Here is a 22,719-nt window from a genome sequence, read left to right as displayed (position 1 = left end):
TCTGGGTTGAATATGGCCACAGACTAGCTTGCTTGTTTTCTTTTACATAATGGACAATTTTGTATGTGAAAGGCCACCAGACCCGTGATTATTACATCCGCAAAACAACATGAAAATAAGACAATTGTTATAAATATCCCAATATTAGTGGATATCCATTATTTGGAAATATCTCAAAATATCCCATAAATATCCCAAAATATCCCATGTCCTGTTGCTCCTATAAATAGGATGCACAGATGCAATGTTGAAAGAGCAGAAGTAAGATAATCTGATATCTCTCTACATATTCTCTCTACATATTTCTTCTGTGTATTTACTTCATAGTTTTTATTTTATAACACGTTATCAGCACGAGACTCTGTCATCTCGAGCAAATACTTTACAAGCCTCGAAGGTATTGATTTCTTTGTTTTCCATTACTAATGGAAAATCTTTCTAGACGTGAATTTGTAGCCTTAGATATATCCGGCAATACCTATATGTCTTGGATTCTTGATGGCGAGATTCACCTTAATGCGATGGGTCTGGAAGACACCATCAAAGATAAAAATGAGGCATCAAACCAAAACCGTGCTAAGGCAATGATATTCCTCCGCCATCATCTTGATGAGAATTTAAAAATGGAATATCTCACGGTTAAAAATCCTCTTACGCTGTGGAATGATCTGAAAGATAGATATGATCACCTGAAGATGGTCATACTTCCACAAGCACGTTTTGATTGGCTCCATTTAAGGTTCCAAGATTTTAAATCTGTTAAGGCATACAATTCTACTATGTTTAAAATTATTTCTCAATTGAAATTATGTGGTGAAAATATTACTGATCTTGATATGCTGGAGAAAATATTCTCCACTTTTCCTGCCTCGAGTATGCTCCTGCAGCAGCAATACCGAGAGATGAAGTTCAAAAAATATTCTGATTTAATCTCACATCTTCTAGTGGCTGAACAACATAATGAATTACTGATGAAAATCATGAAAGCCGACCCACTGGTACTGCCCCATTCCCTGAAGTGAATGAGGCAAATTTTCGCCATTCTAGGCGTGGAAGAGGTCGTGGCCCCAGTCGTGGTCATGGTCGTGGTCGAGGAAGGGATTTTAATCATGATTCTCGTTTTGCACCATATAATACCCTTGACCACCAGCAGTGTAAAAGGAAGGATGAAAATCATGAAGTTGTGCAAAAGAAAAATTCAGAAAATAATTGCTTCCGATGTGGAGGAAATGGGCACTGGTCACGTACCTGTCGTACGCCAAAGCACCTTGTTGAGTTATATCAAGCCTCCCTCAAAAGGGCAGAAAAGGATGCCGAAGCAAATTTTATTTCTGAAGATAATGTTGAGCCTATGCATCTAGATGTGGCAGATTTCTTTGAATTCCCTGAAGGAAAAATAGATCATCTGATCGGTGATGGATCTGTATTAACTTAGATATTTCATACATGTCGTTTGTATTAGCTATTGTGGTTATGTTTCCATATATATGTAATAAAGTGTGTGTAATACTTTGTCTAATCAAAATATCTACTTCGGTGTTTACTTTGCCTATTCTTTCATTTTGAAGAATATATGGAAAATCCTCAAATATTATTTGGATCAATGACCAATCATGAATATATTTGTGTAATTGATAGTGGAACAATGCATGCTATATTCAAAGATGAGAAATACTTTTCTTACTTGCGTAGAAAAAGGGGAAATATTAATACAATTTTTTGTAATAGAAATTAATGATCAAAGGCTCCAGAAGAGCTAATTATTTATTTACATGTATCATGACACTAGCAGTGTCCAAATAATATATGATTATGGTGAACAAATTAATGTCTCTCGAAGAGCTTATATATGATAGTACCATTCATCTCAGATCATAATTATTTCGATCGGAAAATAAATTATAGTAAACCTGAAGTTTACTAGCTAGAAAAATGGTCATCATATTGAGACTACAGATGATTGGAAGATTGAATATCTCCAACTTATTACGGGTAGGGTCGCGTGTGTAAAAGCGTTACCCGAGCATGATGAGATCGCATGTCACAATAAACCAGAAGTTTTGACATAAAATTTCATGCAACAGTAAACCAGAAGTTTATTAAAAGAAATAACACTCGTCATAGTAAACTTGAAGTTTACGGGTACAGATAATTTTATCAGTTGACAAGACCATTTTGATCGTCCTGATTTAAATCTGATGTGCTAATTGAGTATTAAAAACATATTGAAGAACTAGAAGATTCTTCAAGAATTTGTTTGTGTTGCTTGTTCTCATGATAAGTTGATTACACCAGCTAATGTTGGGACTGAATCCCCAAAATTCTGAAAAATATAAAAGGTGAGTGTGGGCCCCTTCACCTGCAATGTGATGTCTTAAATAGATGCATCTATGAGACGGTCACATGTATGTTTATTGTCAACTGGCAGTTTGACATTTACAAAGTTGCTTGCTCAAAATAATTGAGTTGGAAGCACAATTTTCAGAATATGTAATCAAGACAATCATCTTGATAATGCTGGTTTATATCTAAGTTGGTTTGGCATTGGATGCCTCCTGACTCAACTATTTCATATTTCATCTGCAAAATATGCTCTTAATGTCCCTGAAGGACAAAGTCTACAACGTGCATGGAGCATGGTAGACCAATCGGTTCCAAATATAATAATCCTTGAAAAAGGGAGGAACAAATGATCATAATAAGGAGGCAATGTGCTCTTGAAGAGCTACGACATAACACTTCATAAACCTTATGGGAGGTTCAGGTACCTGAAAATAATGAAGTGATGAGATCTCAGTAAGTTATGTCGAATTGCGAACCGATACAACATGATATCTTCTCGACAATATACAATATAGCGCGCAATATTGTATAAGGTTGTGAGGATTTGATTTCTACGTCTCTTAAAGCATGTTGACGTAGAATAATTACCAAGTAAAATGATGCATCTTGGTAGACGTAATGTTTATTGGGCCAGCAGTCCAAACAACAGAAGATGTCACATTATTTATACTAATGGATGCTGTCACGGCCTATGTGGCTTACTTGATGAAATTTATATGAAAATTCCTGAAGGATATAAAATGCCTGAAGCATTTGGTTTAAAGTCTCGGGAAATGTATTCAATCAGATTACAAAGATCATTATATGGTTTAAAACAATCAGGGCATATGTGGTATAATCGCCTAAGTGAGTACTTGATAAATGAAGGATATATAAATGATGCCATTTGTCCATGTGTTTTTATTAAGAAAACAAAATCAGGGTTCATAATACTTGATGTTTATGTTGATGACATAAACCTCATTGGAACTCCAGAAGAGCTCCAAAAGGCGATTGAATATTTGAAGAAAGAATTTGAGATGAAAGATCTCGGAAAGACAAAACTCTGTCTTGGTCTGCAAATTGAACATTTCGCAAAAGGGATCTTTATCCATCAATCTGCCTATACTGAGAAAGTTTTAAATCGGTTTTACATGGACAATTCGCATCCTTTAAGTACTCCTATGGTTGTTCGCTCACTTGAAGTGAGCAAAGATCCGTTCCGACCTCAGGAAGAAAACGAAGAGCTACTTGGTCCTGAAGTACCATATCTTAGCGCAATAGGTGCACTTATGTATCTTGCTAATGCTACAAGACCTGACATAGCATTTTCTGTTAATTTGCTAGCAAGATATAGCTCTTCTCCTACACGGAGGCATTGGAACGGGATTAAGCATATATTGCGATATCTGAAGGGAACTAGCGATATGGGTCTGTTTTATACTAACAAAGGTAGTACAGATCTTGTTGGTTATGCAGATGCAGGTTATTTATCTGATCCACATAAAGCTCGATCTCAAACGGGCTATCTGTTTACATGCGGAGGTACTGTTATATCATGGCGATCGACCAAGCAGTCCATTGTTGCTACTTCTTCAAATCATGCTGAGATAATCGCTATTCATGAAGCAAGTAGAGAATGTGTGTGGTTGAGATCAGTGATACATTTCATCAGAGATAGATGTGGCTTGAAGTGTGATACAAAAATACCCACAGTATTATATGAAGATAATGCTGCATGCATAGCTCAATTAAAAGGAGGTTTCATAAAAGGAGATAGAACAAAGCACATTTCACCAAAGTTATTTTTCACACATGATCTCCAGAAGAATGGTGATATTGATGTGCAACAAATCCGTTCAAGTGACAATCCTGCAGATTTGTTCACTAAATCTTTGCCAACTTCAACTCTTGAGAAGATGATATTCAAGATTGGAATGCGAAGACTCCGACATCTGAATCTTGGTCTTCGTCAGGGGGAGTGAAATACGCGTTGTACTCTTTTTTCCTTAACCAAGTTTTGTCCCATTGGGTTTTCTTGGTAAGGTTTTTAATGAGGCAGCTCTCAAAACGTATTTCTAGATATGTGCACTCTTTTTCCTTCATTAAGATTTTTTCCCACAGGGGTTTTTTTTTAATAAGGTTTTAACGAGGTACATCATCTATTAATGGACATCCAAGGGGGAGTGTTATAAATATCCCAATATTAGTGGATATCCATTATTTGGAAATATCTCAAAATATCCCATAAATATCCCAAAATATCCCATGTCCTGTTGCTCCTATAAATAGGATGCACAGATACAATGTTGAAAGAGCAGAAGTAAGATAATCTGATATCTCTCTACATATTCTCTCTACATATTTCTTCTGTGTATTTACTTCATAGTTTTTATTTTATAACAACAATCACGTTTCTTTTGTCAGCTACAAATATTGCAACAAAAAAATGTTTTTTGGTTAATTGGTTACCAATATTAAAGGAAATAGTATGGACAACTCACGTCCATATCAATATCAAATTATACAATTAGGTTTGCGATAAAATCATACACAGAGCATGATTGTAGTGGTCGGGTGCATGTCAAGTTGTCAATCAAAATCAAAATATACTGTAACTTCATTGATGGTCACTCTTACTTTATTGCACTAAAATTATTAAATTATTTTTTTACAACAAGTAAATCACTCAATTTTCCTTAGGTATTACTAAAGTTATAGTAATTATTTTCGTCACCAGGAAGTCAACAACCTTGTGACTTTCACTCAACCTTAGGATAAGCCAGTATGAAGAAACAAAAGGGACGTCTTACAATATACTTAGGCAGAATTAAATGACTTTTAGGTTAAATTTTTTTTTTTTTGTGACTTTGTGATATAGCAAATTTTAGTGATATTTCCACTATTATAGAAGAGCGGGTTGGGCATTAGATCGTCGTCCACTCACTCTTCTATAATAGTTAATTAAAAAAAATGAAGGTGGGTCCACGTGAAGAATTAGGAGACAATTGCAAAAAATAAAGGGAAAAGAACCTGATTTACCCCTCTACTATTGGAAATAGTCCACATTTACCCCCGTTATACTTTCGGCACAAATTTGGCCCTACCGTTACCTAAGTAGCAATATTTGCCCCTATTTTTAACACTAGTCTACTGTGACAATTGTAATATTTTTTTTAAGGGAAAAGGGCCTGATTTACCCCTCTACTATTGGAAATAGTCCACATTTACCCCCCGTTATACTTTCGGCATAAATTTGCCCCTACCATTACCAATAATAATTACCAACTAATGTAAACTTATCACAAACACAAATTCACGAGAATTCAATAGTTTTTTTTTTATCAAACTTATATTTTTAATTTAAAAAAATCATTGAATAACTATGATTTAGATACCAAATTTTTTACTCATTTTATCCCAAAAATTTGGTATGGAGCAGAAGATGTTTAATTGGCAGGAGTAAATTTTTTTTGGGAATGATACCAAATTTTTGGGATAAAACGAGTAAAAAATTTGGTATCTAAATCATAGTTATTCAATGATTTTTTTTAATTAAAAATATAAGTTTGATAAAAAAAAAACTATTGAATTCTCGTGAATTTGTGTTTGTGATAAGTTTACATTAGTTGGTAATTATTATTGGTAACAGTAGGGGCAAATTTGTGCCGAAAGTATAACGGGGGGTAAATGTGGACTATTTCCAATAGTAGAGGGGTAAATCAGGCCCTTTTCCCTTAAAAAAAATATTACAATGGCCACAGTGGACTGGTGTTAAAAATAGGGGCAAATATTGCTACTTAGGTAACGGTAGGGGCAAATTTGTGCCGAAAGTATAACGGGGGGTAAATGTGGACTATTTCCAATAGTAAAGTGGTAAATCAGGCCCTTTCAATAATAAGGTGGATCCACGTGAAGAAGTACGAGACAATTGCAAAAAAAAAAAAATAATAATAAAAAAAAAAAAAATAATAAATAAAAAAAAAAAAAAAAAAATAATAATAATAATAATAATAATAATAATAATAAGGTGAGGTCCACGTGAAGAAGTAAGAGATAATTGCAAAAATAATAATAATAATAATAATAATAATAATAATAATAATAATAAGGTGAGGTCCACGTGAAGAAGTAAGAGATAATTGCAATAATAATAATAATAATAATAATAAGGTGAGGTCCACGTGAAGAAGTAGGAGACAATTGCAAAAAAAAAAGAAAAAAAAAAGGCATTTAAATAAGGGAAAGGGGTCAAATATACTCCTCTACTTTAGTTTATTGGCTAACTTTGCCCTCCGTTAGCCAAAGTAGTCAAATATACCCTTCCCATTACAAGTTGGAGCCAAATATACCCCTACCGTTAGCAAAGTTTCAAAATGTCACGCCCCAGAACCCACCCTAGACGTGACCGGCATCCGACGTCGTGAACAACATCAGAAGAACATAATAACACAATAACAATACTTGAACCCGCCAGGTTCAACATTCGCCTACAACAGTTTGTAAAATAAATGTAACAAATCATGAACATATAAATTAAATCAGCGGAAGTCTTTAGTCACCAAATACTTAGTCAAACGTAATGACGTGCCCGAGAGTTAATCAATAACTCAACAACTACCCACAAGAACGTATACTATGGAACTTCTAAGATAATGAGCAACGTCTAAATCATCGGGACGCAGCCCGAAACTAAAAGACTAAAAGTAAAGATAGAATGGTGTCCCACGGACAATCATGTGGGCTCACCGAATAGTCTCGAAAGCAGCAAGTTCTCTTAAGTCGTAGACGTATCACGAACATGCTCCTCAATGACACCTAACATACCATCAAAAACAACAATGATATGCCTGAGTACTGGGTACTCAGTGAGTGTCTAAGGGGCAATAGTTAACAAAACAAGATATAGTGAATAAAATCAATAAAATGATATCAATGGAAATAACAGTTCAAACCCAGGAGTAAAGTGAGTAAGCAACATTAAAGAGTCGTCAAAGAATCCAACAACGAAAGACATATTAACTTAACTCCTTACCATTTACCATGCCAAGCATTTCATTTACGAATTCAATATCACCATAAGCCACTCACAGGCAACAAGATACGAAACAAGCCACTTATAGGCAAACTATTAAATCAATCGATACTCCGGATTAGGAAATCACGGAGGCTAATCGTCCTCTGGACTAGCACAACACTAGATACTTCGGGCTAGGAAGCAACGGAGGCTAATAGTCCTCTGGACTAGCACAACAATAGGTACTCCGGGCTAGGAAGCAACAGAGGCTAATCGTCCTCTGGACTAGCACAGCAATAGATACTCCGGTCTAGGAAGATACGGAGGCTAATCGTCCTCTGGACTAGCACAGCAATAGATACTCCGGGCTAAGAAGCAATGGAGGCTAATCGTCCTCTGGACTAGCACATCAATAGATACTCCGGTCTAGGAAGATACGGAGGCTAATCGTCCTCTGGACTAGCACAACAATAGATGCTCTGCGCTAGGAAGCAACGGAGGTCAATCGTCCTCTGGACTGATACAGCAATACTCGTATCGATACGTTAGGATCCATAACAGCTAATCATCCTCTGAATTAGCACAGCTTGCCCATACAGGCCCAAACACCAACGAAATACAAATCATGGCATATTACCGAATCATCAATCATGGCTTAGAGCCGGATCTCACTTCTCAAGTCATCATCTCAAAATGGAGGCATTTCAAGTCATAACCGATTTAGAAACTTATTCAAATCTCTTATTCAATTTCAAGTTCAAGAAACCCATTCAACAACAAAACAAGTTTAAGGTCCAACCTTTAGAAGATTAAGTTCAATCATCTAATAATGGGAAAAGCGAGTTTCACAAAGTAGTATGATTGTATAAGGTTCGATGCGGGCTTGACCCTACACACGCATGACCTTGTCTAAAATAAATCATCTTTAATCCCAGAATAAATTCCAACAAACAAGAGTTATAACTTATACAAACAATCAAGCAAGGATTCTCAATTACAATTTATGCTTTCACAATATAAGCGTACTTCACAAGTAGACATAGTTGAAGAGATAATTTTTGGAATATAGACATACGTCAAGGAAGATTTTTGGGAAAATCTTAACATACATGAAAAGACGAATCTTGAAGTATAGACATACAAAAACACCTTCATAGTCAAAAGGATTTCCTTAAAAGGAGACATACAAATTACCTTTATATTCAAAGAGGATTTTATTTTTAAAGAGACATACATTAGGGTTTTGTATGAGAAATTCACCCTTTTTATTCAATAAAGAACTCTCGAGAAAAAGACGTATATCCACAATAAGGTTTTTAAAAGAAAGACATACAAATCATCCTTATAGCCAAATATGAATTTTTAATGAGACATACAAACCACAACCAAAAAGTTCGTAAAAACCGATAGAAAGAGTATGTTCAAAAGAGACATACATCCAAAATAAAGTTTAAAAAAAAAGGAGACATACCTTAATTTGTTAAACAAGGTTTAACAAATCACTTTTCTAATGAAGAACACCCAAACCTTATCTTGAATCACTTTGGGAAGAATTATGTTGCAAACCCTAGGTTTTGGTCATAAAATCATGTTAGAAAGGGATTAGAAATTTGAATTCAACCTAGAATCATGACACTTACCTTGTATGTTCCTTGAGGCTTGGACTTGTTCTTCCTGACTCTAGGGTAATTTTTCGTGAATGGGGTGTTGGGGAAATAAACCCCAAACCTTAGATATAACTTAAAACGCGTAAACCGACTTTTTGACCCGAAACCGACCCTGTTATGCGATGGTCGTGCGACGCACAGGCAGTGCACGACCATACTCAGATCATTGGTCAGAGAAGGGGTTCTTGTGCGATCGGCGTGCGGCGCAGGGCCATCGCACGCGCCCTCACAAACGGCAGTATCGGTTCTGCACAGTGTTCGGTAAAATAGGCATAACTCTTTGTACGAAGCTTTGTTTGCGCTGGGCGACCTACCGTTGGAAATATATTTCAAAGATTTACAACTTTCATCAAGGAAGTTTTTCCAAATTCGCAACACATTTTTATAAAAATCGCCCAGAAGACAGACCTGCCAAAACTTAGGCGAATTTAAGAGCCCTTAAGAACTTCATTAGTTGGTTTGACTTCAAAACGACCATCCTCCACCCGAATTTATCAAGACTGGATTCATATAGATAAAATATCACATTAACACTAGATTTTTATACATTCACACCTAGTTCAAGTTTACGAGGCGTTACACAAAAATACCCTTCATTTCTAATATATTCCCGCATAAGAAAGTCTAGTCATTAGAATTGGTGACATGGACGCCACATGGCATTTAAGCTATTCTATATGGTGCTTACGTGGCAATATTTTAAGAACCAATCTAGAAAATTGATTTTTTTAAAACAAATCTGAACAAAAATGGCTTTTATTAAAAATTTGAAACTTTTTTGTTTTAATAAAACTCGTTTTTTTAAAAATATATTCTCGAAAATTGGGTATTTTAGTTTAAAAAACCTGGAAAATGATTATTTTTTTTTAAATCTGGAAAACGGTAAAGTTTTTTTTTTTTTATGTAAAAAGTGTCCTATTTTTTTTAAATCTGGATTAATTTTAAAATATCTAAAAAGTTGATTTAAAAAAAATCAATTTTTTTATAAAAGCCATTTTTAACAGATTTGTTTTCAGAAAAATTAATTTTTCATATTGTTTTTAAAAAAATTGCCACGTAGGCACCACATAGAATAATTTAAACGTCATATGGAGTCTATATCACCCAATTCCAATGACTAGACTTGTTTATGTGAAAATATGTTAGAAATGAGAGGCATTTTTGAAACTTTTCTAACGGTAGAGGTGTATTTGGCCCCAACTTATAACGGGAGGGGTATATATGACTACTTTGGCTAACAGAGGACAAATTTAACCAATAAACTAAAGTAGAGGGGTAGATTTGACCTTTTTCCCTTTAAATAATGATAATAAGTCCATAAAATAGTAAAGGTACGCTTAGAGAAAATTTAAAGAGGAGAAATTTGGGAAAAAAGAAATAACAATTTAAATTGAGCACAAATACCGCTAAAGAAGTCATAAAACCAAAAGATTTAAAACTTATACCTCGAGGTAAGGATAAAAATGCACTAATTTCAGATACATATGTCTCACACAAATAATGAGGAATAACATCAAGAAGACGAAATATAAACGGTCAAGAAACGTATACACATATTTTCTTAAAATGATGAAGTTGGTCTATACTTAAAAACTTAAGACTACAACAGATGCTAATGCATGAAAGCGTTTTTTAGTGTTGTTGAGTAGAAAGAGATGATAACATGAAACTTAGTAGGAGAAGGTGTATTTCAAATCTTGCAATTGGGTAACCAAACCAGAAAAGTCATATATGGAAGAAGCGGACTAAATAAAATAATTTATTGATATTTTCAATTAATTGAATTATAATACTTTCTATAAAAATAAAAATAAAATAGGACATTTAAATAATGATAATAAGTTCAGAAAATGATAAAAGTACGCTTAGAGAAAATTTAAAGAAGAGAAATTCAGGAAAAACAAATAACGATTTAAATTAAACACAAAAACCGCTAAAGAAGTCATAAAACCAAAAGATTTAAAATTTATACCTTTGAGTAAGGATAAAAATGCATTAATTTTAGACACATACGTCTTACACAAATAATGGGGAATAACATCAAGAAGACGAAATATAAACGGTCAAGACACGTATACACATATTTTCTTAAAATGATGAAGTTGGTCTATACTTAAAAATTTAAGACTACAACAGATGCTAACGCATGAAAGCATTTTTCAGTGTTGTTAAGTAGAAAGAGATGATGACATGAAACTTGGTAGGAGAAAGTGCATTTCAAATCTTTCAATTGGAGAACCAAACCAGGAAAGTCATATATGGAAGAACCAGACTAAGTAAAATAATTTATTGATATTTTCAATTAATTGAATTATAATATTTTCTATAATAAAAATTCTATAATTATATTACTAAAAGTTACTCTCTCTGTCCTAATTTATGTGACGTAGTTTGACTAGGTAAGTTTAAAAAAGAAAGGAAAGATCTTTGAAACTTGTGGTCTAAAACAAGTCATAAATATTTGTGTAGATTTAAATCATTTCATTAAAGGTAAAATGGAAAGTTTCAAGTTAAATGATTTCTAAAGATAAAAATATATCATTCTTTTTTAGATAGACTAAAAAGAAAAATGTGATACTATTTTTTGTGTTGAGCCCGTGCACATCATCTAGTTCTTGTTACAAAAAATAGTCTGTTGACATTTTGTGATACCTAAAAGTTGAGTAAATTTTTTTTTTTAACAAAAAATAATTTTTTAACTTGGTGCAATGATATTTAACTCGCTAGGATGGCTTTTTCAAATGTAATATATATTTCTTACATTAATATGTGATTATTTGATGACTAAATATTTTTAATAAAACAATACGACGAACCGTGAAAATTGCAACATAAATATGGAGTATATTATAATGTGTGGTGTTATTATTTTCCTTCAGCAACTTGGAGTAATAATATTTTCTTGAGACATGTGGCAAGTATCAACAGGAGTGGATTAGTGTATTTTAAATTCGCGTTTGCGTTAGTGATATTCCATTATTGAGGAATACTGAATACCGCTATTACATCCTGATGATGGTCCTCCATGGAGACAATTATTTGGAAAAAGATTGCCCACGTTCTAGAAAGTTGATTATACTGTGCATCCTTGGTTTTACAGTTTTTTTCGATTTCTTTTTCTACAAAAAGTAACCTTGCGACATAATATTTGTGGGTGCAAATCATTTTCATCCCTCACGTTTGATTTAGAAATCAAACACATCTTTCAAGTTTGAACAATTGATATTTTCATTCCCATCTCAACTTTTGACCATTAATAGGTCATAAAAAGAGCTAAAATATAATTTACTAATATTATAAATCCCCTTAATTAATCATATACATTTTTTTTTCATAATTATCATTTCTTCAAATTGGATTTTTCCAAAAATGAATTATTTTATAACCAAAAACTGATTTGACAAAAAATTGGAAAATATATTCTGAAAAAAAATATTATTCAGGACCAAAGGCAATAACATTAGTCAACGTGAGCTCTTTTTTTTTTTTTTTTTTTAACATGAGTAGTCAACGTGAGCTCACAAATGATAATTATGAAAAGAATGTATATGATTAATTAAGGGCATTTATTAAATTCAAATATTAGTAAATTACATTTTAGCCCTTTAATGACCGGTCAACTATCGGTTAACTTATCCGTCAATGACCGGAAGTTGAAATGGAGATGAAAATGTCAATTGTTCAAGCTTGGGGGATGTGTTTGATTTTTAAGCTAAACTTAGAGGGTAAAAAATCATTTTCACCCAATGTTTGGGACAAGTTGAATGACTATACACATGAAATTTCGAAGGTGACTTAAAAAAGGAGTGTGAAACTGTGCAAACACGACAAAGCAATAATTGCCGCTCCAAATGTTATTCAATGTGGACACATTTTCATTCTCTGAAATACTATAAATTGGATTAAGCTATAGATTAATATATTTCATAATTTGTTGTTAAATACTTAACATAAATTTAAAAAATAAAACAATTTTCTGTTTCAAGACGTAAAGTACATAAAAGAGCGTTTTAAGTCTCTATTTTTATTAGTTCATCCAAAAGATATCGAGACACGAACATGGAAAACCATGCCTATCGCTATTAGTGATCAGCTACATGTTTGTGAGATAAATTTATATATATTAAACGTGTAAGAAACTTCTACTCAATTAGATCATTCAAAATTAAGATACTTATTTGTTGAAAATAACACAGAGGTTATCTATTAAAACATCTAAGGTAATTTGATAATACAAAAAAAAAATTACACTTTCAATATATATAAGTTAAATTTCATGATCAAATATCGAAAATTAAGAGTCTCTTGTCTCGTGTAAACGCGACAACACGAAATTAATATTTTTGGGTATATTCAGTATGATGATTCTAGAAAGTCAGCCAATTAATTGCACTTGTCCATTAGCTTCATTTATGTGGAGAGCGGGACACCAAATAAATCGATGCGCATGATTATCACGAGTTACCTACTTACCAGAAACAATATTTACATTTTTGACGTACTAATGTATTTTTTTCTCTGAAAAATAATTTTATCAAAACGTATTCTACTTTTGAGAGATTAGCTCGTTGTAAAAGAAAAGTTAGTGACCTGATAAATAGATATTTTTTTCCCCTAAAATGTGCAAATTTGATTGGAAAATTTCACTAGCGCGTAATTTTTTTGAGAATAAAAATTATACAAAATATACATGTGAAATGCAGTTTGCATGTGTTCTAAGTTAAGGGAGATAACAGGCGATTTTGGAAGATGCATTAGCTTAACAACATTTCTGAAACGCAACTTGTAAATAGCATTGAAGAAACACGACTTGAAAAGCGATATGTGTAAATAGCAATTCAGAAGGGACACTTGTGAATCACAATTCTGAAATGCGATTTACATATTGCTCTTTTGAACCGTGATGTACAAGTTGCATTTTAGAAATGTGATTATAATTTTAGAAAGCACATTTTGAAAATAAAAATCATTGTAGAAGGTTCAATGTGAGATAGAATTTGACAATAATTTTGAGTTTAAGAGAAGAATAAAGTATTATGAACAAAATGACTTTGCCATGCAGAAATCCAAGCGCTATTGTAGGGCCTGGAACTAGCTTACACTAAAAATCTATTTCCACTCATAGTGGAAGTCGATAATCAGGTATTAGTAGAACACTTATTATAGCCCACACAAATACTCTTAATGACTGAAGGTCCTCCTAAACACCAAGGAGAATGCAGCAGTTCAGCACATCTTTTGGGAAGCCAACAAGGTGGTGCATGAACTCGCAAAGTTTGGACTGAATGCTGACAACCAGATTTTGGGAGAACAAACCTTTTGGGATTACCCACCTACTATGTTTATTAGGCTATTATATAATGACTATTTAGGAAGGTCATCGTTAAGATCCTTTCCATGTAACGAGCGCAAAAAATGTTGTTACTTTCCTGCATATTCGTTTTCAGTCTATAAAAGTTTCTTCATTCAGCTAAAAAAAATAAAAAATTGTTATGTTCTCTGTTTTCGTGAAAATATCTTGTTTTTTTTTAAAAAAACTATCTTTCACATTGTGAGTTTTCTACTTACTTTTTCACCTTTGCCCATTCACTTTTTCTTACACTTCTTTAACTTTGTTTTTTTATCAAAAGATTTGCTTTTGAAAATAAGTTTAGTAAGAAAAATGGGGCATGATATGTGTAACGACCCGTTTGGTCGTTTTGAGCTATTGACTTCTTTTCCCCAATATATCCTTTCATAGCTTTAAAATGATATTTTTGACTTGCGGGAATAGGTGGCACAATTATTTAATTGGCGGGTGATTTTTTTGAATTTATTTAATGTATGTGAATATTTGATTGACAGGGATTTTACTTACGCGCATATAAGATATAAGTTGGTGAATAATGTAATTGACTAAGTGGGTCAAGACTACGTTTTATACTGGTTGAGTAAAAATAAAACTTATTTTGGATAATTAATTTAGTTGATGGCTAGTGGGCCAATTCCACCTTTCATTTAATACCCTATGTTATAAGGCCCGTGTGTATGAATGAATTAAAAAGAGAAGGTTGACATCTGGGAGTCATAGCAACAACATAAAAAAAAAATTACTAAGACTAGAGACAACGTCGCGGGGGCGGAACGAAAATGACTGAGAGAAGGGCGACGTGTACTGCTTCAGGTGAGAAGTTTCATTTAAGCTCTAATGTTTGATTTATATAATTAGTGCTATGAGAAATGCCTCTTGTTTTTAAGTATTAAAGTATTTTGTTTTGGTGGAAAAGAGTTCCTCTCCAACTTACATTTATCATAATAGGTTGGTGCTTAGTCCTTGTAATACTAGGGACAAGAATTAGTGGATTCCATCATTTAGTAATGATGACACCATGATTGCAGAGGGGTGCATTTAAACCAAAGCCATGACCATTGATTTTAGAGAATTAGGGAGAAATTCTTACGTGAGGTACCATTTGTTGTCCAGCTTTTAATTTTTTTTTTTTTTTGACACTATCATTTACCCATACATACTACGATTACCAATCGGGATTAAGATCATGGAAATAATGAGCTTATATAAGATATTAGTGAAACTCTCTCTTTGGGGTTATTACTCTTAAATTTGCAATATTGGAGATTTGTAGAGTGAGATTTAATCTTAAGTTACAATTTTGATTAATTGACGGGTTGACTAATTAATTGGTAGCAAGATTGAAATTTGTTTATAAATTTGGGTCTTGAATAGAAGTAAGGTTGTGAGTATTGATTCTTCTTGATTCTAATTTCCTAATCCGGATATGACTAGACTCTCATTATATCGAGGCACAAAGGAAGGGCAAGACTAAAGTTTGACTGTTGGAGATTTGCTGTTCGGCTTTCCAAGTAGGTTACGGTTTACCTTATGGTGAGACTTCGATTAGCGAAGCATATGTTTAGATGATATTGTCGGAGAATGCATGTAAGCCTTCGGGTACGAAGTTGGGATGGATATTGTCTTAGGTTGGGCCTTATTGTATGATTTGGGGGCTAGCCACCCCATTGTGTTGCTGACTCAACTTGATCTATTTACTTGTTGGCTCGTTGACACATTGAGACATTAGTAATTGTGACTAGTGATATATCATGGCCATGATATTGCGGAACTTACTTGATTGATACTGAGATAAGAATGGTGACTACATTGTGGCTTATTGTGTAGCCTTGCTACTAGTATCACTTGTATACCATGTGTGGTACTATTTAGGATTGATTTGGTTGTTGATATTACATTTCATCATATTCGTACGCGTTTCCATGATGCATTGATATATGCACGGTTATGGCACCAATGATGATATGCGAGAGAGTGTAGCCTCCGAGGTCTTTGTCGGAGAGCGTAAAAGAGAGATGAGTGTTTGTTGCCCGAGGTTTCTTGCCGGGAACGATGGAGTGTCTGATGCTCGAGGTCTTTGCCGGGATCGTGAGAGCGTGCTCGTGATCTGAGGTCATATTCCGGAGCGAGTAGTACATGGACTTCGCGGGTCCCCCATGGGTCATGATCGCCGAGACGTGGAGTTACTCCGTCCGGGACATGTTGTACAAGGCTGCATATGCATTGCATTCATTCTACATACATTATTGCATTGCATTGTATCTTGGTTCCTGTTGATTGTTATGATACTACTGTGATATACTGATTCAGATTCATTATACTGAGACTTGGCACAGTTGGGTTTAGATGCTATAACATAGGAGATGACTTGTTCTGTGGATATGGATTTGTGTTGACTTGTACTTGTTAGTTTACGTGTTTATCTTACTTTATTGTCTTTATATACGTTAGCTAGTCTTAGTCGGCCTATGATACCTACCAGTACTTGTTGTTTGTACTGACCTACACTTGTTGCATTCTTTTATGAATGCAGAGTACCAGATGAGATCGAATTCTACTCCTCGTGGATGATATTCAAGGGTTGCTGCCCGAAGACTCTTTCTATCATTATGTCTTTATTTCCATTATGAGACATGATCTTTGAGACTACTATGTATTATTATGATTCAGACTTGTAGCATTTAGTTAGATGCTCTTGTATGATCAGACCAGATACTGGGATGGATTTCATTTACTTATTTGTTTTCTCATTTATATTATATTTATGAGACTTACGCTATTTACTTCTTCCACTATTTTCTCTTATTTGTGAATGTTGAGTTAAGGGTTCGCCTATCGAGTTGGAAAGGTTGGTGCCCACACGACTTAGTGAAATTGGGTTGTGACAATATGTTAATAAGAAATTCAATGATTCCATATGAAAAATAAAGCAACTCCAGTTCGAAAAAAAACAAAACCTTAATTTTTTTCAATAACCAGAATTTATTAAGTAAACGAAATATGAAATTTATGAAATTATAAAGTGTTAGAAATTAAAAATAAATAAATATGTATAGCATGAAGCAAAGCAAAATGGACAGCGTCGTCGGCAGTAGGAAAAACAACTGTAGGTTCAATTCGTATCTCTGTCTCTCTCTAACATACACCAAATGTAATTAATTGCATATAAATAGACCGGTATGCACGTAGCTCTCCCGCTGCAATCTAATATTTTCGACAGAGAATATAAAAAAAAAAAAAAACCGCTGAATTTTTAATAAATATTAGAGCTGAATCCATAATTCAAGAAATACTCTAAGTTTGATGTGGAGAATTTTAAAAATTAAAACTCATTAAGTATAAAATCATAATCCGATTTTGCATTGATACTCCTCACATTTTGAATGTGTTTGCAGAGCTTGGCTTTTCACCTTAATTAATTTGTGTTTTTCTCATTGTGTTATCTCAGCCATGCGGAGTTTCGCTTTCCACCTTTTATTGACTTTGCACCTTAATTTTTTTTTTTTTAACCAAAAGATTTGCTTTCGAAAATTAAGTTTAGTAAGAAAAATAACGTGAAGTAAATTTAAATAAGTTAATAATAAATTCAACTATTCCTAATAAAATAAAATAAAACAAAGCAACCCCAATTCGACTAAAATAAACCTTTTTTGTTCTAAAACAGAATTTTTTAAGTGTCGTAGATTTTTTTAGTATGAAACTTTTGAGATCTAGAGTGTCGTAGAATTTTTTTATTTTATTTTAAAGTAAAAATATGTGTATAGCATGAACCTAAAAGCTTGCCTTGATTATGCGAAGTGGACGGCTTCATTGGCCGTTGGATAAACAATAACTTTAGGTTCAAATTTCTTTTTACGAAATTCTCTCTCTTTAGCAGACACCATATGTAATTGATATTTACACAGACAGGATGTAGCTCTTTTACTGTGAGTTTATCTTAATCCAATATTTCCACCGCTAAAGTATAAATGAGACATTAAAATTTCGACAAATATTAGAGCTGAACCCGAAATTTTATTTAAAAAATTGAGGCTAAAAATCTCAGAAGTCAAACCCATTAAGAATGAATCATAGATCCGACTATGCAACACACTACTCACATTTTGAATGCGTTTGTCAGAGTTTCGTTTTTCCACCTCTATTAATTTGTGTTTCTTTACATTATATTAGCTTCAGCCATGCATAAAAGAAGAGATAAATAAGTGCTTAGCGCCTAGCTAGCTGGTGTAATTTTGTCTATAAGTTATTGTCCATTGATTGTCCCTCGAATTGATAGGTCCTCCTATTATCTTTCGAAAATTAAATAATCATGCATGATTAAATATTGAAAATTAGTTATGAAGGAGTACTGTAATACCACTAGAAAATATGAATGCATGCCCACTGCCGGCGATCTAAATTTAATGGCACCATTAATGGGGAAGGATCAGAGACGGATTCAGGATTTGAACCCAATGGGGTCATTATTATCTTTAATGCGTCAAATTACTAGCGACAAGTTAGGCGCGACTCTTAAAAAACTTATTGATTAATATAGCAAAGTACAAACTTCAATATTATCAAATATAATTAATTTGATACTACTATAACAAAAGTACGTCATCAACTCATATTTGAACTCGACACGTTTTCATTTGAAAAATAAGAACAAACTTGACTTTTCAAGACCTTAATTTGATTGTACAAAATCCCAGATTTTAAGAATATGATAAGATTTTAAGGCTTAGTATAAGATAATCCAAATTTTAATCAAATTAAATCTATAAATTTATGTATTCCTCAATCCCTAGTAATTAAATACTATTAAATAGTGACATAATAAGTAATCTGTATTAATCACTAGAAAAGAAGGGAAAGCTTTATCGTAAGAGGATTGAATTTCATGCGCAGTTGTCACTATAGTGGAATGGCTCTACAAAAATTCTCTCTCTAGAAACGGGAGTTCTTCTCGGCAATAGCTGAAATGGCAAAGAAACCTAAAACTGGAGGGAGGGGGCAAACAATTCAAGAGAGTAACCAGACAGAAATGGTAGGGAAGAGAGCTATTCCACAATCAACTGATGCCAAAAAAACAAAGAGTTTGAATGCTTTGCAAGGTATTGCGCCCTTCAATATGAGCCAACACCAGAGCAAGGCAACAATAGTGGGGAACTCGACTGGACAAAATAGTGGGGCGAATCAGAAATTGGGATCACCGAAAGGATCCCCTAACACAAATTCGGGGAAAAAATCATGGGTAGATCTGATAGATGCAACACCTGGTGAGATCCAAAACCTAGAAATTAAATCTGGATCGTGGAGTAAAATTGTGGGAGCTGTGCCAATAGGAGAGGGATTTGACCTAGAGGGAGATGAAGCTAGTACCACAAACGTAAAAATAACACTGGAAGATGTTAAAGATGAAATAGATTACTGGAGCACAGCAGTTATATGCTATGTGTTAGGCTCGAATCCCCCTCAGTCTGTTATGGAAGGGTACTTTAGAAGAATTTGGAAACCATTAGGGGTCGATAAAATAGCACAAGTGAATCGAGGTGTGTTCTTGGTTAGGTTTCATAATGAGAAAGATAAAACCACAGCTGTTGAGGGTGGAGTTGTAATGTTTGACAGGAAACCCATTGTTGTGAAACCTTGGAGACCGGACATTGAAATAACTAAGGAGACGGTGGACAAAGTACCTATATGGATCAGATTAGTTCGGTTAGATATAAAGTACTGGGGAAAATAAGCTCTCACTAAAATAGCTGGAATGATAGGCAGACCCCTCAAAGCTGATAGAGCCACCACACATAAAGAGAGACTGACCTTTGCAAAGGTCTTGGTTGAGATGCCAATCAACAAAGAGTACTCGACAGAAGTCAGGTTTGAAAATGAGGTGGGAAGAATTGTGGAGCAGAGAGTAGAGTACGAATGGAAATCAACCATGTGTACACGATGCAAGAACTTTGGACATGGGGTTAATGAATGTCGAAGGCAACAAAGGGATAAAGAATGGCTGGAGAAACTGGAGAAGGGTAAAAAACAGGCAAAACAAGAGGAGTACGTGGTGGAGGGGAACCAAATGGTACAAGAAGTGAATAAGAAGAATGGGAAGGAGCAGAGAAGGACCCCAACAAATGCAGGTACAAAGGTGCAAAACCAAGAGAATATACATGCAAATTTATTTGAGGTGTTACAAAATAAGGAGGACGATGAAGTGTAGCAATGTCCAGAATCTGTCATACAACAGCCAAGTGCAAGCCCTGGGAACAGTAAGGGTGGGGGTACCCCCATCCCAAATGGATAAAATAGGATTCTGGAATACCAGAGGTCTAAACAGGTCTAACAAGCAAAGGGAAATGCAGTTGTTCATGAGAAAAGCAAAAGTTGGACTGTTTGGACTTCTGGAGACTAAGATTAAGAGAGCTAAAACACAACAAGCTTATCTTAATCTGTGTAATGGGTGGGAATTCACAACTAATCTATCTGCCCATCCTGGGGGTAGGATATGGTTATTCTGGCAGCCTCAAATATTTGAAATGGATATAGAAATGGTGACAAAACAGCTAATACATAGCAAGGTGACACACAAGGGGACTGGAAGGACAATGATCATCACCATGGTGTATGGGTTTAATGATCAAGCTATGAGGAGAAGTTTATGGGATGCCATACAGCAGATTAATGATCGTATAACAGGGCCCTGGGGGATTATGGGAGATTTTAACTGTATACTAAAACAGGAAGAGCGATTGGGAAGTCCGGTAACACTAGCAGAGATTAGAGAGTTCACTGAATGTGTAGACAGATGTGGGCTGCAAGATCTTAAATCCTCAGTATCCTACTATACATGGAGCAACAAACAAAAAGGAGATGACAGAGTGTATAGTAAAATAGACAGAGTCCTGGTAAATACTGACTGGATAACACTGCTGCCTACATCAAGGGTTCACTTCCTTAATGAAGGTCTGTTTGACCATTGTCCTGCCATCATCAGCTGGGAGGATGGGAATAAAGGTGTGGTGAGACAATTCAAATACTTCAACATGTGGAGTAGCGCACCAGATTTCAAAGAAAAAGTGGAACGAAGTTGGAATGAGCATAGCATGGGCAGGAAAATGTTCAGAGTAAGGGGGAAAATGCAGAGGTTGAAGAAAGTATTACTACAGTTAAACAAAGCGAGATTTAGTGATATAGAAGTACAAGCGGAGAAGGCAATGACTAGGTTGACTAAATGCCAACATCAGATACAGCTGAATCCACAAAATAAGCAACTAATTGATAAAGAAGTCCAATTGGCTAATGAATGCTTGAAGGTGCAGAGGGCTAGGGACCAGGTTTTGCAACAAAAATGTAAGGTGGCATGGCTGAAGGAGGGAGATCAGAATACTAAATTCTATCATAGCTTCTTAAAAGCCAGAAGAAACACAAATAGAATATTTACCATAAAAAATAAGGAGGGGGTATATATAACAGAAGTGGAGGATATTAGCAGGGCCTTCACAGAATACTATACTGAGCTATTGGGAACTGCAAATGAAAATAGACAACATGCTGATAGTGCCATGATAAGGACAGGGCCCATACTGAATGTCGACCAAAGAAGTATGCTAGCAGCCCCTTTTAATGACCAAGATGTGAAGGCTGCACTATGGGCTATAGGGAATGATAAAGCCCCCAGCCCAGATGGATATGGGAGCAAGTTCTTCAAAGACAGCTGGGATATTGTTGGAAGGGATGTAACGGCTGGAGTCATGGAATTCTTTGAACATGGCCAAATGATTTAGGGAATAAATGAAACAGTGATAAGATTAATACCAAAAGAAGTACATGCTGAGACGGTTGGATACTTCGGACCTATTTCATGCTGCAATACTATATACAAGATAATATCCAAGATGCTATGCTCAAGGACTGAAGCTGGTATTACCGGACATCATTGCTGACAAATAAAGTGCCTTTGTTGCAGGCAGATCCATTGTGCAAAATATATTGATTTGTCAGGACCTAGTCAGGCTATACAATAGGAAGCACACTACCAGCAGCTGCCTGATCAAGATTGACCTGGAGAAGGCATACGACTCAGTGGAGTGGGGGTTTGTCGAAGAAATGCTCTATGGCCTAAATTTTCCCTGTAAATACATCAAATGGATAATGGAATGCATCACCACCCCAGCGTATAAAATAGCATTGAATGGCGAATTAGTTTGGAACATTAAAGGGAAGAGAGGCCTAAGACAAGGGGACCCAATCTCTCCATTATTATTTGTAGTGTGTATGGAATACTTCACTAGAATAATGACATGGGTTGCAGATAAAGCACAGTTTAAATTCCATACTAAATGCAGAGGGCTGAAACTTAATCACCTCTGTTTTGCCGACGA

At 34.6% G+C, this 22,719-nt stretch overlaps 1 protein-coding gene across 1 annotated transcript; it reads left to right on the top strand.

The window, feature by feature from the left end:
• The first annotated feature begins 20,634 nt into the window (after positions 1-20,634).
• Positions 20,635-22,122, top strand: LOC132618052 (uncharacterized). The gene has a single exon (XM_060333111.1). The coding sequence runs from the start codon at positions 20,635-20,637 to the stop codon at positions 22,120-22,122; it is 1,488 nt and encodes a 495-aa protein (XP_060189094.1).
• Positions 22,123-22,719: the final 597 nt, after the last annotated feature.

The sequence above is a fragment of the Lycium barbarum genome, chromosome 1, assembly GCF_019175385.1.
Source record: "Lycium barbarum isolate Lr01 chromosome 1, ASM1917538v2, whole genome shotgun sequence".
NCBI classification, from domain to species: Eukaryota; Viridiplantae; Streptophyta; class Magnoliopsida; order Solanales; family Solanaceae; genus Lycium; species Lycium barbarum.
This window is presented reverse-complemented; position numbering and strand designations above follow the sequence as displayed.

Excerpts from the sequence above, each read along its gene's own strand:
- LOC132618052 (XM_060333111.1), top strand. The coding sequence starts at position 20,635 with ATGGATAAAATAGGATTCTGGAATACCAGAGGTCTAAACAGGTCTAAC.